Raw genomic sequence first — 23,939 nt, 5'->3', positions numbered from 1 at the left:
CAGAAACAATCCTTGTGTATTTTATTTCAGTTTCGTATTTTATCTTTCAGTCAGTTACTTTCCACAACTACTTTAGTTTAACTGATTGTTATTGACCAACAAGATTCCGAGGATCAGTTTGTCACCAAACTTAACTCAAAATTCGAAAAGATCGGTTTTAATTGTGAGTGTTTATTCAACCCCCCTTCTAAACACACTTGATACGTTAATCGATCCTATCACTTCCTTAAATATAAAATCCCTGTTGATGACAAGCTTGTGGTCAGTAAGATCCCACACTCGAAACTCATTTACTCCATCAGCTAACCCAAGAAGATACACTTTCTAGATTGAATCTAACTTCGATCTTTCTTTATCATTGTACAAAATGTAAACATGACTTCCAAATATATGTAAATGAGAATAATCAACCGGCTTCCCAGTCCACATCTCCATTGAAGCCTTCAAAACAATCGCCGTTGTAGGAGAACAACTGATGATATAACTAGCAGTCTTGACTGCTTCCGTCCAAAATGACTTGGCTAGACCTGCAGTCCTCAACATGGATCTTGTTTTGTCCAACAAGGTCATATTCATCTGCTCCTCTCCATTCTGTTGAGATTTGTAAGCCATTATGAACTGTCTTTAAATGCCATCATGTTCACAAAATGCATCAAATTCGTCACTGATATATTCTCCTCCATTTTGAGTCCTCAAAAAATTGATTTTTTTTTTCAGAATCAAGTTTCAGCACATGCTTTGAAATCTTTGAAGACCTGGAAAACATCTGATTTTTTCTTTATTGGATGTACCCAACATCTTCTAGAGAAATCGTCAATGAACGAGAGAAAATAAAGCTCCTCCTAGAGATACAACTGGTGCCTTCCAAACATCTGAATGAATCAACTCCAATATACTTTTGCTTTTGGCAATAGAAGTGTCAAATTTTAATCTGTATTGTTTACTTGTAACCAAATGCTCACAAAAGGTAGTGACACTTTTCTAAGCCCCGGCAGCAACTTCCGTTCTGAGATAATTTTCAACTCTCGTTTCAACATATGTCCGAGCTTTCTGTGCCATAACACTATTAATTCTTCTCGTACACCAATCGATGCAACCGCTAGTTCTGCCTCTTCGTATGTTTCTCCAAAAAATACATACAGATTTGCAGTAAATTTCTGCCTTCATAACCACAATCGCACCCTTCACAATTTTCATTATCTCGTTTTCGATACGGGTTTTGCACCCGATATCATCCAATTGCCCCAAGGACAAAATATTTTTCATCAGCCCATTCACATGTCATACCTCATGTATGGTGCGAATTTTTCCATCAAAATTTTTTGTTTTGATAGTACCGACCCCAGCAATTTCCAAGGCATAATAATTTCTCATGAATATGGATCCTCTTGAGCCTGGTTCATAGTGATCGAACCATTCTCTCCGAGACATCATGTGCCACGTCGCTCCTGAATCCATAATCCATGTGTCAAAAAATTTGTGCCTACCTTCTACAAATGTTGCCGCTTCGCTGAATAATATTTTACCACCGCATGAAGTACTGGCCATATTTCCTTGAGAACTCTTATTGATACTCATACACTCTTCCATAAAATTCCCTTTACCATCAGATTTAAAGTAGTAAATTTTTTTCTTCTTCTCAACTTTGATTTACCTTGTCTTTGGCTCCCACTGGAATCACGGTCCATAAATCTCCTTCTTATCATCGATAAAGTCTATGTTTGTGTCAAAGATACAAACCTATTTCCTTATCCTTGCGTCGAGTTTCTTCTCCAAGAACTACAGTTAAGACATTATCGACTTTTAAAAAGTCCGTGACAATATTGTTGGTTAAATTGATGATAAGTTGATCATATGAATCTTGTAGACTTTGAAGTAGAAGCTCTGCATATTCTTTTTCCTCTATTTTATGTCTCATAGAGGTGATTTGGGCAAATAAAATATTTAGTGTGTTGATATAATCGGTTATCGAAGAGGATTCCGTCATCCGAAGAGTATAAATCATTCTCTTTGGGAAAATCTTTTTGTGTAGTAACTTGACCTCATACATATTTGTCAGAATATCCTAGATTACTTTTGTTGTTTTTAATCTCAGAAATACTTGACAGTACTTTGTCAGCTATTGCTGTAGTGCCCAAATTTAATACACGTATAACCCATGCATTCATTTAATTATTAAATCATTTAAATTAATTTTTAATGAGTTTTGGCGATGCATGATTTATTTAAATGCACTATTTTAAATTATTTATGTTTATGGGATGCACGTTAAAATATTTTATCGAGTTTCATGTTTCAGACGATCATTCGAGGCGGAATTGAGGAAAAGACCCGGTGACGATTTTTGGCAATTGATAATGTGGTATTTTATTTTAAGTTGAGTTTGGGGGTGATTTTAAATAGTTTATTGAGTTTTAGCATTTTTAAGTCTGATTTAATTATTAGGTGATTTTATGAGTTTTAAACTTTTAAAAGTTTAGCAAGTGTGCACTTTAATTTTAGTAGGAGATTTTATTTAAAGATGAGTAGAGTTAGTATTTTAACTAATTTATTATTGGAGTTAACCTTTTTAATTAGTATTGGATTAGCATGTCAATTATGTTATTTAGGAATTTTAGAGTTTTAAAACTCTTAAAGTGTAGTGGGTGTGCAATTATTTTAAATGTTGGGATTTTATTTAAGTGGGAAAAGAGTTAGTATTTTACTTAGTAGTTAATTATTTTATTAAACTAAGATTTACTCTCCCAAATTATTAAAACACACGCCACACACACACTACACACTTTTACACACACCTGTAATGCCTAAACACACACACAAGTTCATTCTAGACTTTTATTATTTTCAAAGAGCAAAACCTAGGGTTCTTCTCCCCTTAGCAGCCGCCCCCTCCTCTAGCGATTTCCAGCAGGTTTTGTCGAGTTTTATTCAAAGATTTTAGCGCCACAATCGCCCCGGATCAACCTCGCTTCTATCTCCGCTTCGGTGACGCCGTTTCGGTAACGTTATCATCAAAAAGGCACGTATAATCTGTTCTTGCTGTGTCGATCAAGTCATATATTGTATTGCATTGTTTTTATGCGTAAAAGTTATGTATGATGTTAGTAGTTTGAGCGAATCATGAATCGGATCAATTTCGAAGGAAAATTTTTAGATCTAAAACTCGTTTTTACTGTTCATGTCAAAACTGCGATTTTTCGGTTCATATTTTGGGAAAAATTTCAACGGCAAAAACGTAGAACTTTTCGATACCTTCGATTTGATATATAATTCGAAATTTTTGGACGAAAATTGAGTGAGTTATGACGTTTTTCGTGGGACTGCTCAAACTGCGACTTTTATGAAAATATGTGTCCCTGAGTTTTTGTTGCAGGCTTCGTTGGGGATCGATGGGTGATCGTTGCTGCGTCTAGGTATGATTAGTATGATGTTGGGATGTTATTTGATACGTCGTATCGTGTCGATAGGCACTCGAATGCGTTAGGAGTCGTGGGAAACGAATTGGTGTCAATTGCTATGCTTTGAATTGTATGTGTTGTAAGGTGAACTCATTGCTTTGGGTGTTTGTACGAATTTGGTTGATGTTATAGCATGCTAAGGTGGGTCTCGGGGTGTCGTTTCATAGTCCGTGTAATCGAGTCTAGGATGTTAAGCAAAACATGTACAGAATTTTCGTGAGTTTTCTTGTCCCGCGAGTACACGGACCCTCACCCGGACCCCCACACGGGGTCCGTGCCCTTGTTCCTCAGTAGTGTCCAAAACCCGAGTCTACACGGACCCCTTGAGGGACCCATGCACGGGGTCCATGCCCCTCTCCTTTCCGAGTACTCCTTTTACAGTATCTACACGGACCCTGACCCGGACCTTTAGACGGGGTCCGTGCCCTTGCTTTTCTACACACACCCCATACAGTGTCTACACGGACCCAAGCCAGGACCCAGACACGGGGTCCGTGTCCTCCTATTTTTGGGATACATTCTTTCATTCACTTAGGAATTGGGTTGAGGTTTTAAGTTAAGGTTTAATATGATGTTTTCATGATCGAGTCATGGGAAATTTTAGAACGTCCTAAGAAATGATCGAACTCGAGAGTAAGTATGAATTCTACGTTAAGTTATGTGAGTTGAGCATACAAGTTTATGTTAGTATGTTGCAGCAACGGCCCCGATCGAAGTCCAACGAATCCCTCAACGCCAAGTAAGTATGTATGACGTGCAATAAAATATTTTAAGTTTTCGAGGTATGCTAAATGTCTTGTGACCAAATTATGTTAGGATTGGAAAGCGTTAAATTATGAACGGGGACCAATCCGCCCGTTAAATTATGAACGGGTTAGATCGTGGTTGTGAAGCGTTAAATTATGAACGTGGATCAACTGGCCTGTTAAATTATGAACAGGGATCTTATGTATGCGGCAGTGGATACGTCCCTGTCAGCCCAGTACTGTGGTATAGTCTGATCAGGCTCATTTATGTTACGGGTCACTCGCTTTGAAACATCCTCTACGCAAAATGATGAAGTTATGTATGTTTACGTATGCAGTATGTTTATGAAAGTTTAAGTTATGGCACGTCGAAGTATGTATGTACGTATGTTCAAGTTTTAATGCGCAAATTCAAGTTTCGCAAGTGTAAATTTTCAACAACATTATCCTTCATCTCATTCAACTTTCCATCGTCAGTTATTTCTACCGATCTCCAATAGCCATCAAGCAATTTTCATTTCTTTAAACTGCTTGTATCTTTATTTTCCACATATTAAAATTGCTTTCACTGAACTTTGTTATCTCGTACCTATCCGCCATTTTGTCTACAACAATATAGTAGACTGGACAAAATAATAACACCTTACTAAAAAATCTATAAAAAAATTCTGATGTGGAATATCAGTTTCAGAGCATATTCAAATTTTAAGAAATTTTAAATCAAAAATCTGATTCTACTTGTTGGTCCCAAATGCGATAATTTGACATAATAATAATAAAAATAAATAATAAAATTGGACGCGAAGATTTACGTGGAAAACTCCTAAAATTTATTGTGGTAAAAACCAATGACAAGATGAAAAGAATTCTACTATAATATTTTTATGGTATACAACCACTTACTGTGTTTTCTCAGTCTCTTAATACAGAGAACAAACACATCACAACTATTATGAACAAGTATTCAAAAGCTATAAAATGAGAGAAAATTGAGAACGGGATCTGAGATTATCAATTGGTGCATCTATTTATAGCCGAGTTCCATGATATGAAACCGCGTGCAATCATTGAAAAATATAAAGAAACATGTTCTTTTTTTATTTTTCTTTTGTCACCAATCGATATGAAAATTGTCAATCAACTTGTCTGCTAAATGATTAAGCCTAGGAACCAATGAGTTTGAAATATATAGGTTTGAAATTCATCGTTCCAAAATACAACTTAAAAATCCCGACAAACTTTGTACGATTCTCAATTTGTACAAGCTAAGAAGCAGCTTTTTTGTTTTAAATACACTTCACGATTTGAAAAAAAAGTATGGCGCTCCTTACCGCGAATGAGGAATAATCCGACAACTGCAAAGTTGCGGCAGGTCCATTGCTCCAGATACTCGATCTCCAGCAGTTGATCAAACCTTGATCCAACGGTTGCTGGGCTCCTCACCTCATATTTGATATTTAGATTTCATTCCGGGTGTATGATAGTAATTTCAAAATTCACTAATTTTTTCCAATTTTTTTCTTAATTAGCTCCATCATTTTGATACAACAAAATTTTAATTAAACCAAATATTTACAATTCTTCATTTTGTGAAAAATCAAAAGTAACTATTTAAAAAGTAAAATATATTATACATATGCGTATAATTTTCATAAGAAATATAATTCAGTTTTTATTAAATTCAAATTTTAGTTACTTTTTAAAATAAAAGTTCTAATTTTTTTAAGCAATATTTTCTAAAATTTGAGCTGACTTGGTCATCAATTTAAAAAAATAAAAATAAATTGTAATTTATATATCCCACAGACAATCATTCCAAACAAATCAGTGTTTCTCGCTCGGGAAGACGCTGTACATAGATGGCCGATAAATTCTTCGTCCATCGCGGGCAATCGTTATTCTGTGATTAAAAATTTTAAGGCAAACGAGGGAAACTGAAAAATCGGCTATCGGAGTGGAAAGTACTGTCCTAAAGCAAAAAGGGGAAAACTAGAAGTCATGGAAAGCTCATTCCAGGCACGAGACAAAAAAGGCACACAAGTATGACACATTGAATGCCACAAAAGAACTGCAATCTATCAAAAGATCTTATATTAGAAATATGCGAGTTGTGTTGAATAACTCTTGCCTAGTCCAGCCAGCAGAGCCAACATGGAATGGCCTTATGCCCTTGACGGAATTCTATCAAACCGGTGTTCTTGCTCACGTCCCAACAATATACTTTTACCGGCCGTCAGGAACTTGGCACACACAAAAAGACACCATTTTGCTTGCAGCATAGCCTGATGGTCTTGTGACAAGATCTCCCGAGCAACGGCCAGTCGCAACCACATCAACTATTGCATTGCCAAAGAAATTTTGAGGTAATGGTGGTTGAACTCGATTGCGTATATCTAAACAGATTGCCAGTCCAGTTGGCTGCTCGTATCTGTGTCCACGAGCTCTGCATGCACACCTCCATATGTGTGCTGCTATGGCCTCATATCGTGTAAAAACACGATGACCGTCATTAAATGACCTCGTTCTGTTAGCTTCGTTCTTGAGCATTTCAACTTGGATTTTTGTCACCTTCAACATGGCAACAGTAGTTTCCTTATTTCATCATATATTGACGTGACATATTTTTAATTTAATTTAATATAAAGAAATTATCTAGAAATGATTAATATGATGAATTATGCTTTGTTATCCACTCTGTTGACAAACAAATTATTTTACTGATATGATGCCATAGCAGCACACATATGGAGGTGTGCATGCAGAGCTCGTGGACACAGATACGAGCAGCCACCCGACTGGCAATCTGCTTAGATATACGCAATCGAGTTCAACCACCATTACCACAAAATTATTTTGGCAACACAATAGTTGATGTGGTTGCGACTGGTTACTCGGGGGATCTTGTCACAAGATCATCAGCAGGGACGGAGCCACCTCAAAGGCTGGAGTGGGCTCCAGCCCAGGCTATAATTTTGAGCTTAATTAGAAATATGGATTGGGCTTTTATTTTCTAAATGAGAAATATGGATTGGGCTCCAGCCCATCGCGGGCAATCGTTATTCTGTGATTAAAAATTTGAAGGCAGACTAGCGATCGATGCGCATGCGTTGCGTGTGTAAGATAATATTAGACATTTGAATGTTGTTTAATTAATTTGTAGCATGAATGTTGAACGTTTGTAATTTAAAGAAATTATTAGATCAACGCGAGCCTAAGGAAAGAAAATATAACAAAAAAGAAATAGATAACACAAAATCATTCAAAATGACTATAAAATTCGCCAGAAAATTTTTGAGATTCATAAATCAAAATATTTTTTTCCTTGCATAACACTGTATATTTATGCAAATAATTAAATACATCATACTGAAAACAAGCACTTTCGAAAATGACTCTGAATCTCTGATATATTTCATACCTTGGATAATGCATCGTTGTTGCTAATACTTATTTACATCTTCTACTAAATAATCTTCTTTATCACATTTCATCGAGCATGTCGAGAGCAATTTTATGAGCAACTATGAAAAGCAAACTTGGAGGATTAAAACATACATTTATGCAATAATATGATAAGTATACATCTTAGAGAGAAAAATGGAATGCAAAATTACTAATTTATATAATAATAAAAAAAAGAATAGATGTAGGAAACCCAAGATGGGGAACTGAAAAATCGGCTATCGGAGTGGAAAGTGTGCTAAAGCAAAAAGGACAAACTAGAAGTCATGGAAAGCTCATTCTATCCAAAAGCCTTAATTGTTGGTAACTAAACCCATCACACGTTCAAAACCCAGTTTCAGTTACCTGAAAATAAGGGCACGAGACAAAAAAGGCAAAATAGTATGACACATTAAATGCCACACAAGAACTGCAATCTATCAAAAGATCTTATTATATTAGAAATATGCGAGTTGTGCTGAATAACTCTTGCCTAGTCCAGCCAGCAGAGCCAACATGGAATGGCCTTATGCCCTTGACGGAATTCGATCAAACCGGTGTTCTTGCTCACATTCCAACATTATACTTTTACCGGCCGTCAGGAACTTGGCTCACACAAAAAGACACCATTTTCACAACCTTAAGAACCTCTTTGAGCAGGATCTTGGTGCATTTTTACCCATTGGCAGGTCGTTTGCGATGGCTAGATGGGGCTCACCTCGTGCTTGAGTGCAATGGGAAGGGTGTTCAGCTTGTAGAAGCAGAGGCCGACGCTGACTTAGATATCCTCGGTGATTTCACTGCATCTGCCCATTTTCATCACCTTATTCATCCAATAAACTACAAAGCCCCTATTGAAGAAATCCCCTTGGTCATTGTGCAGCTAACTAAATTCAGGTGTGGTGGGATTGCTCTAAATTACTCTATATCACATGCTGTGGTTGATGGGCAAAGTGCCCTTCATTTTATCTTTGAATGGGCTAACCTAGCTCGCGGAGATTCATTAGGAAATGCACCTTTTCTTGATAGGACATTGTTGCGAGCTGGGGATCCTCCATCTGCGCAACCGTGCTATGAGCACGAGCAATTTGATCCACCTCCCCTTCTGATTGGCCAACCCAGTTGTGAAAATGAGAGGAAAAAGGAAACTACTGTTGCCATGTTGAAGGTGACAAAAATCCAAGTTGAAATGCTCAAGAACGAAGCTAACAGAACGAGGCCATTTAATGATGATGATCGTGTCTTTACACGATATGAGGCCATAGCAGCACACATATGGAGGTGTGCATGCAGAGCTCGTGGACACAGATACGAGCAGCCAACCGGACTGGCAATCTGCTTAGATATACGCAATCGACTTCAACCACCATTACCTCAAAATTACTTTGGCAATGCAATAGTTGATGTGGTTGCGACTGGTTGCTCGGGGGATCTTGTCACAAGACCATCAGGGTATGCTGCAAGCAGAATAAGAGAAGCAATAAATAGAGTCTCGAGCGAGTTTGTGTATTCCACTCTCGATCACTTGAAAAATCTTAAAGATTTTTCAAGATTCCAAGATATACATGCCATGAAGACAAATCAAGGGCCATTTTATGGGAATCCAAATCTAGCGGTAATAAGCTGGATGGCACTTCCACTCTATGGCCTCGATTTTGGTTGGGGGAAGGAAATATTTATGGGCCCCGGAACTCATGATTGTGATGGTGATTCTTTGATCTTACCAGGGCGTGATGGGGATGGCTCTATTGTTGTTGCACTATGCCTGCAAGCTGATTTTATGGAAGATTTCAAAAAATTCTTCTATGAAGATATTTAAAAACTAGCTAGGAACTGGCACTATGATAGAGAAGTTTAATAATCATGAGTAACTCGAGTACCATGTTCTCGTCTCTGTAATTATCAACATGAACTTTCTACAGCGATGTCTGCAGCCCTAGCTTTTATTGTTTGCAAAGGTTTTATCAATAAGCAAGGAAGGTGCGGTAGAGTTTCTATTGATCGCTTAAATTAATGTAATTCTAACATCCCGAAAATTTGACGGTCCACGCGAACTACGGGCATGTAAGTTATTAAATTTCTTATGTATTTTAATTAAATGGTTCTAATTGCATGAATTAAATATGGTGTGCATGTTTACACATTTAAAATGTACTTTTCTACATGGATGCATAAAACGATATTTTTAATGGTTATTCGAGATGCGATCGAGAAACGAAGATCGATGGTTGAAAAATAGAAAATATTTTTATTAAATAATTATTTTTAATTATTTAAAATAAGATTGATGTGTTTTATTATATTTGAAAATAAGGAGTTTTGAGGTGATTTTATACGCTGGGATATAATTTTTATCGGTATACGATTTTCAACAAAAATACGAACATTTTGATAACTCGGTTCACAAACTTTCCTAAATGAAATAATTTTTAAATGTACTAATGGGCTTATTGGGGCCTAACTAACCATGTTAATGAGCCTAAGCTATTACTAGTGTTTTGATTAATTATTTGAAGTACAAACCCACCCCAAATTAATAACACACGCCCCTTCCCCTAAAATATTCTCAAGGTCTCTTGTTCTCTAACCATCACATGGCACACACCAAAAAAAAAAAAAAAAGAAAGAAAAAGGTTCGGAAAATTCAAGTATTTTCAGCCTAGGAGTCTACGTCGTCGTTCTTCGCAATCTTCAACGTATTTCCGTGCGTTAAATACGTAAAGGCACGACATATTCTTTCCTTTACTCATCCATCACACCATAATATTTATTTGTATATGAATTTCATGGAAAACAAGTCACTCTTTTATTTATTTTCGTTTTTGTGCAAAGCATGGGTTTTTTAAGCATGTTTTTTTATCCAAAACTTGATGATTTCACACATGAAGGGGCTGCCATGCTCTAGGATTAAAAAGGCAACGCTTTTACACGATTTAAGGGTCCTAAGTCACACAAAATAAGCTGCACAGGAGATTGAACAAGCTGGAACCGAAACTTGCACGTTTTGTGGCATAGCGCTCGGTTTCAAGGGATAACCATGCATGGCTTGGCTTGGTTGCGACCAGGGCTGGGCTGGGTCATGGTTGGGTCAGGATGATTATTTTAATTTTTTATGGAATTTTATGATGAAACGTTAACCCTAACATATATGTGTCATGCTTGGTTTAAAAGAAAAAGGATTATTTTATGCATGAATTTTATAAAGTGATGAAAATATGAAATGTTGAAGGAAGTGAAGTAATTGTGACTAATACGATGATACCATAATGCGTAAGGCCAATGCTCAGTTGACGGGTGAGAGTGTTGATGATGTCCCCGCCGCCCAGTACTGTGGTTACATGTGTATGGATCCATCGACCTTTAATACGAATACGAAAGTCACAATTAACAATCTGATAATGGAGGTCTTGATGGTTGATCTGACTGGACTGAAGGTGCACATAACCCGAGGACCAGCGATAGTTTTTCGCATTAGACTTATGCTTATGATTTTTGGTTTTAAGTTGTTGTTAAAGATAATTTTACGACTTTGATATTGCTTTTGAGTGATTTTTGAGAGGTTGTTAGTTTTAGCAATTTTGCTAAGTTATGATATGCAAACATTTGACGATTTTATGTTTGATATTGTTGGATGTTTTATTTTTAAAATAGTGTCAAAAATATTTTTTATATATGTTTAAGTACTCGGTCGAAATTAATAGAGTGTAAAAAAAATTCTAGTACTTTTTAAGAAAACGAGTAGTGGATGTTTCAGTTAGTATCAGAGCAATGTTCCTGTAAAGGGTTGTGCCACCGTCAATGCCGGAATCTCAGTCGTCAAGCGTCAAGTCTGTAAGTTTAAATGTTTTTAAAGTTTCTATTGTTATCACCTGCATGTTTACATGGTCTATACGTTTAAGCTACATGTGTAAACACATTTTGAAGTTAAATTTCATTTATGTTTAAGTTTGCATGATAAATGATTTTTATGATTAAACCTGCATGGTTGCATGATTTTTGTATGGTAAAAGACTATATGAAATTTAGAACTTTTATGCATGTTACGAGGTGAGATAAAAATTATTATGATTTTTATGCATGCTGGCTTCATAGTGGAATTGGACATGTTTAAGAATTTGGTTATTGGGCATTAGGAAATGTTAAAAATGATTATGTTATATTTTTTGGGTCATAAGTTAATCATGGAGATTAGGAATGATTTTGGGACATGTATATTTTCTAAGAAAATACTTATAATTCGTGGTTACTAGTTGAGTTAATTTTTAAGAACTACGTATAAGGAATAATGATTCGAAGACTGCGATGATCTTTAAAAGTACAAAAGTGTATAATTTGGGATTTTAGTTGTGATGGAAATGTAAGATTGGTTATGATAATTGATTTTGTGTTTAATAAGGTTAAGATTATTGAACTTCATTTACGAGAAACCTATAGAATGGAATTAAGAATATCAAGAACTTATGGGTTAATTTTAAAATTTTCGAAATTAAGGATCAATTGGATGTTTCTGTTGCAATAGTTAAGGAATTTGGGGACTAGTTTAGTAATAAGTGAGAATTGAATGGTTTAAATGATAAGAATTTTCGATGATTTATGCTTGAATGAATATTTAGAACCTTGAAATATTGGTTATAATATTATAAAAAATGGTAATCAAAGGTATTTTAGGATGAATCAATAATGGGATTGAAAATCTAAGCGTCAAGGGATTATTGATGTGGCAAATTAAAGATTTAAGAACGATGCTTTTGTGATTTAAATGTTGAAATATAATAGGTTGATGAACATCTTGGGTATAGTATGAGGAAAGTAAGATACGATAAGTTTGGACATCCAATTCTATTATTGGAAATTGTGAGAAAAGTCGAAATTCGGGGTTTTATAGTAAAATAGAACTAAGTCACCATCGGTCGTTGTAAGTTGCGATTCGCAAACGAGGATTTAGAAGACAAATTTAATTAGGATTGAGGAGACATAATGACATCCTAAAACTTATTTTATCACAATGGCGCAGCGGAAGCGTAGATTATTGGGATACTAGAATTAAGATGCTAAACTTTTGATTATCGAGGATAAGTGAATTTCGGGGACAAAATCCAATTTAAGCGGGGTAGATTGTAATGTCTCGAAAATTTGAAGTTCCACGTGAACCAATGCATGCAAGTTATTAAATTTCTTATGTATTTTAATTAAATGGTTTTAGTTGCATGAATTAAATATGTGTGCATGTTTACACATTTAAAATGTACTTTCTACATGGATGCATAAAACTGTATTTTTAAAGGTTATTCGAGATGCGATCGAGGAACGAAGATCGAGGGCTGAAAATAGAAAATATTTTTATTAAATAATTATTTAAAATAAGGTTGATGCTTTTTATTATCATTGAAAATAAAGAGCTTTGAGATGATTTTTTACACATAGATGTAATTCTTATCGGTATACGATTTTCAACAAAAATACGAACGTTTTTGACAACTCAGCTAATAATATTACAAATTTTTCAAAACGAAATAATTTTTAAATGCACTAATGGGCTTTTTGGGTCTAACTAACCATATTAATGGCCTAAGTTATTACTAGTGCTTAGATTAATTATTTAAAGTACAAACCCACCCCAAATTAAAACATAACACACGCCCCTTCCCCTAAAATATTCTCAAGGACTCTTGTTCTCTCACCATCACACGACACACACCAAAAACAAGAGGAAAAGCTTCAAAAAATTCAAGGATTTTCAGCCTAGCAGTCTACGTCGCCGTTTTTCGTAATCGTCAACGTATTTTCGTGTGTTAAATACACAAAAAACACGACATATTCTTTCTTTTACTCATCCATCACACCCTATTATGTATTTGTATATGAATTGCACGGAAAACAAGGCACTCTTTTATTTATTTTCGTTTTTGTGCAAAGCATTGGTTTTTGAAACATGTTTTTGATCCAAAACTTGATGATTTCACACATGAAGGAGCTGCCATGTTCTTGGATTAAAAGGGCAACATTTTTACACGATTTAAGGGTCCTAAGTCACAAAATAAGCTGCACACGAGATCGAATAAGCTGGAACCGAAACTTGCACGTTTTGTGGCATAGGGCTCGGTTTCAAGGGATAACCATGCATGGCTTGGCTTGGTTGCAACCAGGGCTGGGCTGGATCATGGTTGGGTCAGGAAAGGAGTCCTAGCCATGCTAGGACTCGAGAGAAGTGGTTGGGAAGGAGTCCTAGCTTGCTAGGACTCCACCCGAGAGTATGCGCGTTGTTTCAAGTGCTACGTGAGGGGACTTGTGGCTCGGCCAGGGGATTAGGGCTGCGCTAGGCTAGGTCGCTAGGGTCCTAAGAGGTTGCACAAGGGTCTGGTTCAGGGACTGGCTCGGTGGTTGGGGTCCTAGCGATAAAAACATAGAGTCCTAGTGCAACATGGTTCTCGGCCGCAACGCATGGCTCACACAGATGGCTTCGGTCAAGCTAGGATCGAGTCCTAGGGGTTCTAAGGGTTCATGAGTGTCCAGGGGAGGTTTAGTCCGAAGATGGCTCGAGCATGGTTCGATGAAAACGTAAGTTGGCTCATAGGATGGCTTAGCATGGTTCGAATTAGGGTTTTAATGGCTATGTTTTGAAACATGGTTCAAGGGGTTTGAATCATAGTTCACGAGGGCTAATTAAATATAAAAAGTCTATATTTTAAATTTGAGAATTTTATATTAAAGTTTGATTTAATTCGGGATTAAAACGCATTAATAAGTTATAATTAAAGAATAAATAAAAAACCATCTATTTAAGCTAAAAAAAATACGAGAAAATTTATCTAAGCTTAAATAATTATTTGGGATGGTCAAGAGTTAACTAAAATAAGAAAAATTGAAAATCGTTAAATTTTATGTCTAGGGGTAAAATAATAATTTTACAACCGAAAAATATTAAATGTCATGGAAGTGTCCTGAATACTGTTTTATATGTTAATATGATTATTTTAAATGTTTTTGGAATTTTATGATGAAACTTTAACCCTAAAAAATACGTTGCAGGCTTGGTTTAAAAGAAACATCATTGTTTTATGCATGAATTATATAAAGTGATGAAAATATGAAATGTTGAAGGAAGTGAAGTAATTGTGATTAATACGGTGATATGATAATACGATAATACGTAAGGCCAAGGCTGAGTTGACGGGTGAGAGTGTCGCTGATGTCCCCGCCGCTCAGCACTGTGGTTACATATAGATGAATCCATCGACCTTTAATACGAATACGAAAGTCACAACTAACAATCTGAATTCAACGAGAAGGAAAAACGTATACGTATATGATGAAAATGAATATGTTTATGATTATATGAAAATGTTTATGTTTATGCATGATTATGAAATGTTAATTTAAGTAAAAATATTTTCACTGTTGTATGTTATCTGTATACGTATTATTTGCTATCAATAATATGGTTTGTTGAGTCTTTAGATTCAGTAGGTGTGATTGAAGCAGGTGAATATAGTAATAATGATAATTGAGGTTTTGATGGTTGATCTGACTGGATGAAAAGTGCACATAATCCGAGGACCAGCGCTAGTTTTCCGCACTAAATTTATGTTTATGATTTATAGTTTTAAGTTGATGTTAAAGATATTTTTATAACTTTGATATTGATTTTAAGTGGTTTTTGAGATGTTAATTTTAGCAATTTTACTAAGTCAAGACATGCAAACGTTTGACGATTTTATATTTGAAATTATTTTCTTAGATTTTCAAATATTGTTGGATATTTTATTTTTAAAATGATGTCGAAAATATTTTACTCGGCCGAAATTAATAGTGTAAAAAAAATTTTATTTCTAATGTCTTTTAAAAAAACGAGTAATAGACATTTAAGTTGTTCTCTCCATGCAACACTTGACCAAATATAACCAACAAGTTTAGTTTCATTCAATCTTTACCTTTTGTTATGTCACACTTGTAGGCCTAATTTTTGTTAATTCAGATGAACCCAATATGAGACCTGTGCAACCTAAATAACGAACAATAATCAATACCACCCGTGAGATAGAGTAATGTGTAAAAGAAAAGTTTTCGATTCGAGAAAGTGATAACAGCACTCAGTGGTCTAGGAAAATGCATTAGATTTTCCATTTGCTGGCACAATTTATTTGAGATAAAAGCTGTAGCATGATTACAGGAATCCGAATTTCCTATATGGCCTTCCCGCATCCTCATCTTGCATATGCTGTCATCAAAATTGGCAAAAGGTGAATGAGTTCTAGATTAGAAGATGCAAACTACAAGCAGAAACAATTTGTTAAAGTAAAGGCTATATTTAGAATTTAGAAACTGGGAGCTCCAATTTAATATCTAGTACCACTTTTAGAGGTCCGATGATTTTAATCCTACCATATACAAAGCATCTCAAGGAAATAAAGAGGCATCTACATTCCAGGTTTGAGATCAACTCTTGAAAATAAGCACATATGTAAATATTTATGCATGTTAGATGCTGTCATGAAAAGGAAGAAAGGTCAATTATCAGTTTAGACAATAGAAACAACTACATCATGATATTGATTTCCAACTTCGCTTCACCTGGATTTGTAGCCTGTGATGCGTTAAATGAAAGGTAATTCCCCAAGTACATGCCTAGAAAAATGACAACAATGATTCAACTGGTTTTCACTTAAGAGGTCATATAACAAATCATAGCAACAAGGCCCCGTCAACTCAGAGCTATCTCCATTTCATGCACAACAATCAAGTCAGCGCAGTTGCTGAGAAGTGGCATGTATAGTCCACTAATTGTTTCAACAATGCAATATGCAGCTTCGATGGTGGTGCTAGCAGTGATCATGCTCTCAAGTTGAAACACAAAATTATGTTACATAATTAAGACCTTATCTTCAACAAATCAATAAAATAGCGATGATTTTTGATTAAATATACCAAAAGTTAATTAAATGACAATTGATGTCCACTTCAAACACTAGTTACTAGGCCAGTTCAACTCAATTCGTCAAATAAAACATATCCTATCGAATGGTTGATGGCTAACAAATTTATCTATAAACACCAAACAAATCCACTGGCCAAAGTTGAACGACTGTTATATTCTGCGTGTTCCAGAATTACAGTTAGAATTACAGAACACGGTTGAGTTTTAGGAGTCCAACAACTAAACAAATATCACTTTATAAAACCACCTGATTACTAACTAATAATTAAACTTCATACAACCACAACAAATACGAAACAGAAAAGTTCCAATTCAAATCCAATTGACACGTAACCCAAACAAACAGCAACACAAGAAGAAGAAAACCAATACACACTTCGCATGTATTTGAATATAATTATCTTTTATGAAAAGTACGGAAAAAAAATAAGTTTGTGTGTGTTGGTGTATTATTCTCAGAGGCATATACATAAATCAAAAGATAAGTCAACTGAACATATTTTCTCGACTCTCTGCATAAAATTTCAACCAAGAAGAGGAAAGCATGAAGCAGGTGTAACAAGATTGAGAGAAGAGATAATAAGTAAAAGAAGTCGTTTTTTGATACAAGAAAATTTTAGTAATAAATGTCCAAAACTGGTGTAACTTTTGGAAAGAATCAAAAGATTATATACACTGAGTGAAGAGAAAATGAGCCAGAGGCAAAGGTGTATCTGTTCCAGCTTTGTTTTCTTTTTTTTTTATAGAAACACCACTTTTGTTTCTGACCTCTGTGATGCATGCAAGTTTTAAACAGGCTACAAAATTGGTGTTAGGTAATTATGAAGAGAGTATCTTGCTCTATTGGAACTGAACTGGTCTACTCATTAGTTTTAAATTAATAACTTCTGATTAAACATCTTATACGAAGAGTTAAATTAATTTCACGCTTGTGTTTAACCCTTGTCAGCTATTATTTCTTTGCACTCCCAAATTTAAAACTATATTACTTTCAACTCCTGGCTATGCAGAAATGTAAATTACCCATATGGCCATATCATATGCTAGTATTTGCTTGTTTGTATTCCCAGTCAATCCTTATTACCTAGAATCTACCTAGCTTCAATTTTGTACACCACCTGAAACTCACCCATATCAGAAATTATCTAAAATAAATACACATTTACAGAAGAACTTGCAAGATATACACCTTGGTCAGCCTCCAGCCCATCCTCTATTCATGTGGTATGCTTAATCTTTCTCCTCTTGAGAACCGAATTTCAAGTTTTCTTTCTTAACTACCTAAAATATTGGTTAATAAATATGATTCCCTATACTGCTTTTCCTTCTCCAAATCTCGTAATAAACTTTTTGAAATAATAGATTATCTGGAGATTTTGGAAAACACATTCTCTTGAATATCTCTCCATCTCCGCTTTGATGGTGAACATCATTATACATAGACATTACATTTTTTCATAAAATATCAGTAGTTCAGAAGATACATAAAGAGTGCAAGTGTCTTCTCTTTTTATATCGCGAGCATTTGTTTGGTTTTCGGGGCTTGAGTATCTTAGTCAGAGTTTCATGTTTCTTTCTTCATCGTGGTTATTCAGAAGTTGAAGTCAGCGATCTTAACTGTGAAGGCCTGAAAATCCTTACTTGAAAATTTGCGGAAAATAAATTTTTTTTTTAAAATAATCAAAACTGCCTCATTCACGAACTAAATTGATAAATCAAGTTTGATATTCAAAATGGCAGCGGAAGAAAATATTTGTTTGCGAAATAACAATTTAAGAATATCCAACAACTGATAAAAATTGTTTGAGGAATAAAATAATAAATGCTGAACTGAGGTCCTCGATCCTCGGAAGTGGGTATTTGTTCTTCACTGTAACCCTGTTCAACTCCCGGTAGTCAATGCAAAGCCTCATAGAGCCATTCTTCTTCTTTACAAATAAGACTAGCGCGCCCCATGGTGAAAAGCTCGGGCGAATGAACTCCTTGTCGAGAAGTTCCTGAATCTGCTTCTTAAGCTCTGCCATCTCTGTCGGTGTTAGTCGGTACGGCGCTTTGGATATCGGAGCCGTACCTGGCATAAGCTCAATGGAAAACTCCACCTCTCTCTCGGGTGGCATACCAGAGACGTCTTCGGGAAAAACGTCTAAGAAATCTCTGACAATCGGAACATCTGAGGTTGACTGGCTGGGTTCCTCGGGGACAGATAAAAAGGTCACTAGAAATGCCCGACACCCTCTATGCATGAGCTTCCTGGCCTGAACATAAGGAATAATGCGCGGTAAAGGAAAGTATCTGTCCGGCTCAAATAAGAACTGCTCCATTCCAGGCGGTCGGACAAGAACAGATCTCCGCTGGAAGTCTATCAACACTCTGTTCCTCAATAGCCAGTCCATCCCTAGGATGATGTCAAATTCTGGCATCGGTAGCACAATCAGATCCGCATAAACAAGATTACCGTGCAGCTCAAGGTCTATATCTCGGATAACATTGGTAGCTGCCATCTCCTCGCCTGACGGCAACACTACTGAAAAGGCTATATCTAGCCCAATGGTCTTGATCTTGAGAAAGTTTGCAAAGACCTCCGAAATAAACGAGTGAGTGGCCCCTGAATCTATCAAGGCCTTGGTGGCGGAACCAGATATAAAAATTCTCCCTGAAAGATTGGAACTCTAAGTTGAATCCAATAGCTACAAGAACTAAACTTATAGACATGCAAAGGCCAGAGTTCTTCTAACTTAAATCCCCAAAATACTACTGAGTAGAGCATGCAATCCTATCACAGTTCTAAGTTCAATCTTAATCCTTATTCCCAAAACACGGAAATTCAAATAATAACTTAAAGCTTAAAGGTACCTGTCAACAACATAGTCTCCGGGTTTGTTTCCGTGGCATGGAGAGCAAAAACTCTGCCTTGGGTAGGCAGATTCCTCTGAGGGCACTGCAGCAACATGTGGTCTGGACTGCCACACTTAAAACACTTTCCTGAGCCAGACATACATGCTCCAGGATGGCGGCGTGAGCACTTGGGACAGATTGGGTGCTCATAAGTCCTCGGGGCTGGGCGTCCCCGCTGCTGCTGCTGGCCTCTGTTTCTAGGCGGTCCGTGAAAAGGCCTCTTGTTCTGCTGCTGATGCTGATGAGGAGGAGGGCGGTGTGGTACCTGGACTGGGCGCTTGCCCTGGCGATCCCTCTCGATATCCCGCAGATCCTGCTCTGCGGCTAGGGCTTTGGAGACAGCAATCTCATAAGTAGCAGGGTCAGACACCCTAACATCCCGGCGCAAGATCGGCCGTAGACCCACCAGGAAATTTATCAACTTGGCTCTGGCATCATTCGCTATCAGGGGCACAAAATGACAGCCCCTCTCGAACTTACGGATGAACTCCGTAACCGTCATATCTCCCTGTCTCAGGCTCATGAACTCAGTGGTCAACCTGGTGCGCACTTCCTCGGCAAAATATTTGGAGTAGAAAACCTCCGTAAAGCGCATCCAAGTTCAGGGCTACTGCTGCTCCTTCCCACCATAAGCGGGCATCTCCACTGAACAGATAAGTGCAACAACGGGCTCTGTCTGCATCTCACAGCTCCATGAACTCGAAGATAACCTCGAGGGGTTTGATCCATCCCTCGGCAATCATGGGGTAAGACCAGAAAACTCCTTCGGGCGCATCTTCATAAACCTCTCATAAACAGCCTCGGGCCCTGTCAGCCTGGTTGCGGCTGCGGCATTGTTCCCCGCAAACTGTGCGAAGAACTGCGTCATCCCAGCTAGCATCTGGGCATTCATATCCGGCGGAAGAGGAGGAGGAGGTCCCTGCCTCTCTTGTCTCTGATCATCACCGTCCTCGCGACGGTGCTCGCCACCACCTCTCGGGCGTCCAACTTGACGTCTAGGGGGCATACTGCTCCAAACATAACCCATACGTAACTAACATGCATAATTCCATAATTTATTTTAAATGAACACTGAAATACTGAAAATCTGATCGAAACTATTTCATGGAAGCATGGTGTCAAAATAATTCATGCTTTAAATAAAATGCTGAAATGTAAAACTTACAGACCGAAGACGTGGCTTCGTGAGCTTCCCGAGGCTGTTTATGAGAGGTTTATGAAGATGCGCCCGAAGGAGTTTTCTGGGACGTCTGACCCCATGTTTGCCGAGGGATGGATCAAATCCCTCGGGTTATCTTCGAGTTCATGGAGCTGGGAGATGCAGACAGAGTCCGTTGTGCCACTTATCTGTTCAGTGAAGATGCCCGCTTATGGTGGGAAGGAGCAGCAGTAGCCCTGAACTTGGCTACACTAACTTGGATGCGCTTTACGGAGGTTTTCTACTCCAAATATTTTGCCGAAGAAGTGCGCACCAGGTTGACCACTGAGTTCATGAGCCTGAGACAGGAAGATATGACGGTTACGGAGTTCATCCATAAGTTCGAGAGGGGCTGTCATTTTGTGCCCCTGATAGCGAATGATGTCAGAGCCAACTTGATGCATTTCTTGGTGGGTCTACGGCCGATCTTGCGCCGGGATGTTAGGGTGTCTGACCCTGCTACTTATGAGATTGCTGTCTCCAAAGCCCTAGCCGCAGAGCAGGATCTGCGGGATATCGAGAGGGATCGCCAGGGCAAGCGCCCAGTCCAGGTACCACACCGCCCTCCTCCTTATCAGCATCAGCAGCAGAACAAGAGGCCTTTTCCACGGACCGCCTAGAAACAGAGGCCAGCAGCAGCAGCGGGGACGCCCAGCCCCGAGGACTTATGAGCACCCAGTCTGTCCCAAGTGCTCACGCCGCCAACCTGGAGCATGTATGTCTGGCTAAGGAAAGTGTTTTAAGTGTGGCTGTCCAGACCACATGTTGCTGCAGTGCCCTCAGAGAAATCTGCCTACCCAAGGCAGAGTTTTTGCTCTCCATGCCACGGAAACAAACCCGGAGACTATGTTGTTGACAGGTACCTTTAAACTTTAAGTTATTATTTGAATTTCCGTGTTTTGGGAATAGGGATTAAGATTGAACTTAGAACTGTGATAGGATTGCATGCTCTACTCAGTAGTATTTTGGGGATTTAAGTTAGAAGAACTCTGGCCTTTGCATGTCTATAAGTTTAGTTCTTGTAGCTATTGGATTCAACTTAGAATTCCAATCTTTCAGGGAGAATTTTTATATCTGGTTCCGCCACCAAGGCCTTGATAGATTCAGGGGCCACTCACTCGTTTATTTCGGAGGTCTTTGCAAACTTTCTCAAGATCAAGATCATTGGGCTAGATATAGCCTTTTCAGTAGTAGTTGCCGTCAGGCGAGGAGATGGCAGCTACCAATGTTATCCGAGATATAGACCTTGAGCTGCACGGTAATCTTGTTTATGCGGATCTGATTGTGCTACCGATGCCAGAATTTGACATCATCCTAGGGATGGACTGGCTATTGAGGAACAGAGTGTTGATAGACTTCCAGCGGAGATCTGTTCTTGTCCGACCGCCTGGAATGGAGCAGTTCTTATTTGAGCCGGACAGGTACTTTCCTTTACCGCGCATTATTCCTTATGTTCAAGCCAGGAAGCTAATGCATAGAGGGTGTTGGGCATTTCTAGCGACCTTTTTATCTGTCCCCGAGGAACCCAGCCAGTCAGCCTCAGATGTTCCGATTGTCAGAGATTTTTTAGACGTTTTTCCCGAAGACGTCTCTGGTATGCCACCCGAGAGAGAGGTGGAGTTTTCCATTGATCTTATGCCAGGTACGGCTCCGATATCCAAAGCGCCGTACCGACTAGCACCGACAGAGATGCAAAGCTTAAGAAGCAGATTCAGGAACTTCTCGATAAGGAGTTCATTCGCCCGAACTTTTCACCATGGGGCGCGCCAGTCTTATATGTAAAGAAGAAGGATGGCTCTATGAGGCTTTGCATTGACTACCGGGAGTTGAACAGGGTTACAGTGAAGAACAAATACCCACTTCCGAGGATCGAGGACCTCAGTTCAGCATTTATTATTTTATTCCTCAAACAATTTTTATCAGTTGTTGGATATTCTTAAATTGTTATTTCGCAAACAAATATTTTCTTCCGCTGCCATTTTGAATATCAAACTTGATTTATCAATTTAGTTCGTGAATGAGGCAGTTTTGATTATTTAAAAAAAAAATTTATTTTCCGCAAATTTTCAAGTAAGGATTTTCGGGCCTTCACATTAACTGTATTTAAGATGTTCATATTTACTCAACTGTTAAGACTACCAAAAACCTCAATGACGTCGTATGATTCTAATTTCTCACCATATTCCGTAACTTCGAGCATAAGCTAACAAGCATAAACCTTATATTTTTTTCTGCATAGTGGTACAGGACGATTTGAATTAAAACACTCCTTTACACCATTATTTTAATAGATATCAACGTGCTATTGACAGCCATACGAAATCCTACCATCATATGTAGAAAAATCTTAATTTTTTAACTGGAAAGCTCAATTCTGAATATCTAAACAACTCGCCCTTCGCTCTGGTCAACATATCTCCCTTGATAAATCCGTAAAACAAGTTCTTCCAAACCCATACGGAAAATTCAACATAAAGCCACCCAATAACAAATAAAACCAAAGGAACAATCACATTTCTCTGGAAAAACCATCAAGCCAACTCAAATCACTGTAAATCGCAAAAGGAGAATACGCGAGACGCGGAATATAGGCACAAACAGACCAAAGTCATAAAAAAAAAATTAGCAAAAACGAAAAGAAAATCTCACGAATTCCCGGACGATGCCCTTGTAGACGAGGACGGGAATAGCAATGCCGAATATTCCGACTAGCGCAAAATTGCGGCGGGTCCAGCGGAAATTGTGCTCCAGATTCTCTCTAGCCGTGGACCAATCCTCGATCCAACGGTTCTTGTGCGTTTCCATCCCTCCCCCCATCTTCGCTCGAAGCAAGGATTAATGGATTATCGATGTGTGACTCTACACTCTGCTGCTTATGCCGCTCGAAATCCTTCCTCTACAAAGCTTAGAAATTGGAGAAAGGTCTTTTTAGTCATTTCAGTTTGGCCTCGTTCGAATTCAGAAGAACGCACCCTATCCAAGAGATCGAAAAGCCTATGGACTCTATAAACATCGAGTGGATCTCACGTGAGCGTCTCACGGATTTTAGCATGTGAAAATCCGTGAAACAGGTCAATCGTATCGATATTCATAATAAAAGATAATTATCTTAGCATAAAAAGTAATATTTTTTCATGTATAACTCAAATAAGATATATGTCTTATAAATATCATCCTCACATAAGTTTTAAACATAAACATTTTAATTGACCAAAAACATCTTAATTTATTTTAATAAGTCTGATGGTTTTCATCTTTTTAAATTA

General features: G+C 37.6%; 3 protein-coding genes across 4 annotated transcripts; 1 reads left to right on the top strand and 2 right to left on the bottom strand.

Moving 5' to 3' along the window:
* Positions 1 to 6,427: 6,427 nt before the first annotated feature.
* On the bottom strand, positions 6,428 to 6,781 carry LOC140817813 (spermidine hydroxycinnamoyl transferase-like). The gene has a single exon (XM_073177601.1). It carries the CDS (start codon positions 6,779 to 6,781, stop codon positions 6,428 to 6,430), a length of 354 nt encoding a protein of 117 aa, XP_073033702.1.
* Positions 6,782 to 7,852: 1,071 nt separating this feature from the next.
* Positions 7,853 to 15,599, top strand: LOC140818483 (spermidine hydroxycinnamoyl transferase-like). Its single transcript, XM_073178441.1, has 2 exons — positions 7,853 to 9,660; positions 15,513 to 15,599. Exon 1 carries the CDS (start codon positions 8,112 to 8,114, stop codon positions 9,462 to 9,464), a length of 1,353 nt encoding a protein of 450 aa, XP_073034542.1. The 5' UTR covers positions 7,853 to 8,111; the 3' UTR covers positions 9,465 to 9,660; positions 15,513 to 15,599.
* Positions 15,600 to 15,720: 121 nt separating this feature from the next.
* On the bottom strand, positions 15,721 to 23,652 carry LOC140818484 (uncharacterized). 2 transcript variants are annotated; one of them, XM_073178443.1, is made up of 2 exons: positions 23,323 to 23,652; positions 15,721 to 15,863 (listed from the first exon to the last, which is right to left on the bottom strand). In XM_073178443.1, exons 1-2 carry the CDS (start codon positions 23,488 to 23,490, stop codon positions 15,810 to 15,812), a joined length of 222 nt encoding a protein of 73 aa, XP_073034544.1. In that variant the 5' UTR covers positions 23,491 to 23,652; the 3' UTR covers positions 15,721 to 15,809. The 2 variants fall into 2 exon arrangements, 1 of the variants encoding a protein (XP_073034544.1); XR_012114991.1 differs by lacking the exon at positions 15,721 to 15,863 and adding an exon at positions 15,870 to 16,270 and having other exon boundaries at positions 23,323 to 23,462.
* Between the last annotated feature and the right edge of the window lie 287 nt (positions 23,653 to 23,939).

This window comes from Primulina eburnea, chromosome 17 (assembly GCF_022965805.1).
Source record: "Primulina eburnea isolate SZY01 chromosome 17, ASM2296580v1, whole genome shotgun sequence".
In the NCBI taxonomy this organism is placed as follows: Eukaryota; Viridiplantae; Streptophyta; class Magnoliopsida; order Lamiales; family Gesneriaceae; genus Primulina; species Primulina eburnea.
Note: the sequence above shows the minus strand (reverse complement) of the source record. Positions and strands in the feature narration are given on the sequence as shown.

What these genes read in the sequence shown, in the direction of transcription:
- LOC140818483 (XM_073178441.1), top strand. Translation starts at nt 8,112, where the DNA reads ATGCGAGTTGTGCTGAATAACTCTTGCCTAGTCCAGCCAGCAGAGCCA.
- LOC140817813 (XM_073177601.1), bottom strand. Translation starts at nt 6,781, where the DNA reads ATGTTGAAGGTGACAAAAATCCAAGTTGAAATGCTCAAGAACGAAGCT.
- LOC140818484 (XM_073178443.1), bottom strand. Translation starts at nt 23,490, where the DNA reads ATGGGGGGAGGGATGGAAACGCACAAGAACCGTTGGATCGAGGATTGG. An exon ending in AGGGCATCGTCCGGGAATTC is followed by an intron (nt 15,864 to 23,322) that starts GTGAGATTTTCT and finishes TTTTGATGACAG; the next exon opens with CATATGCAAGATGAGGATGC.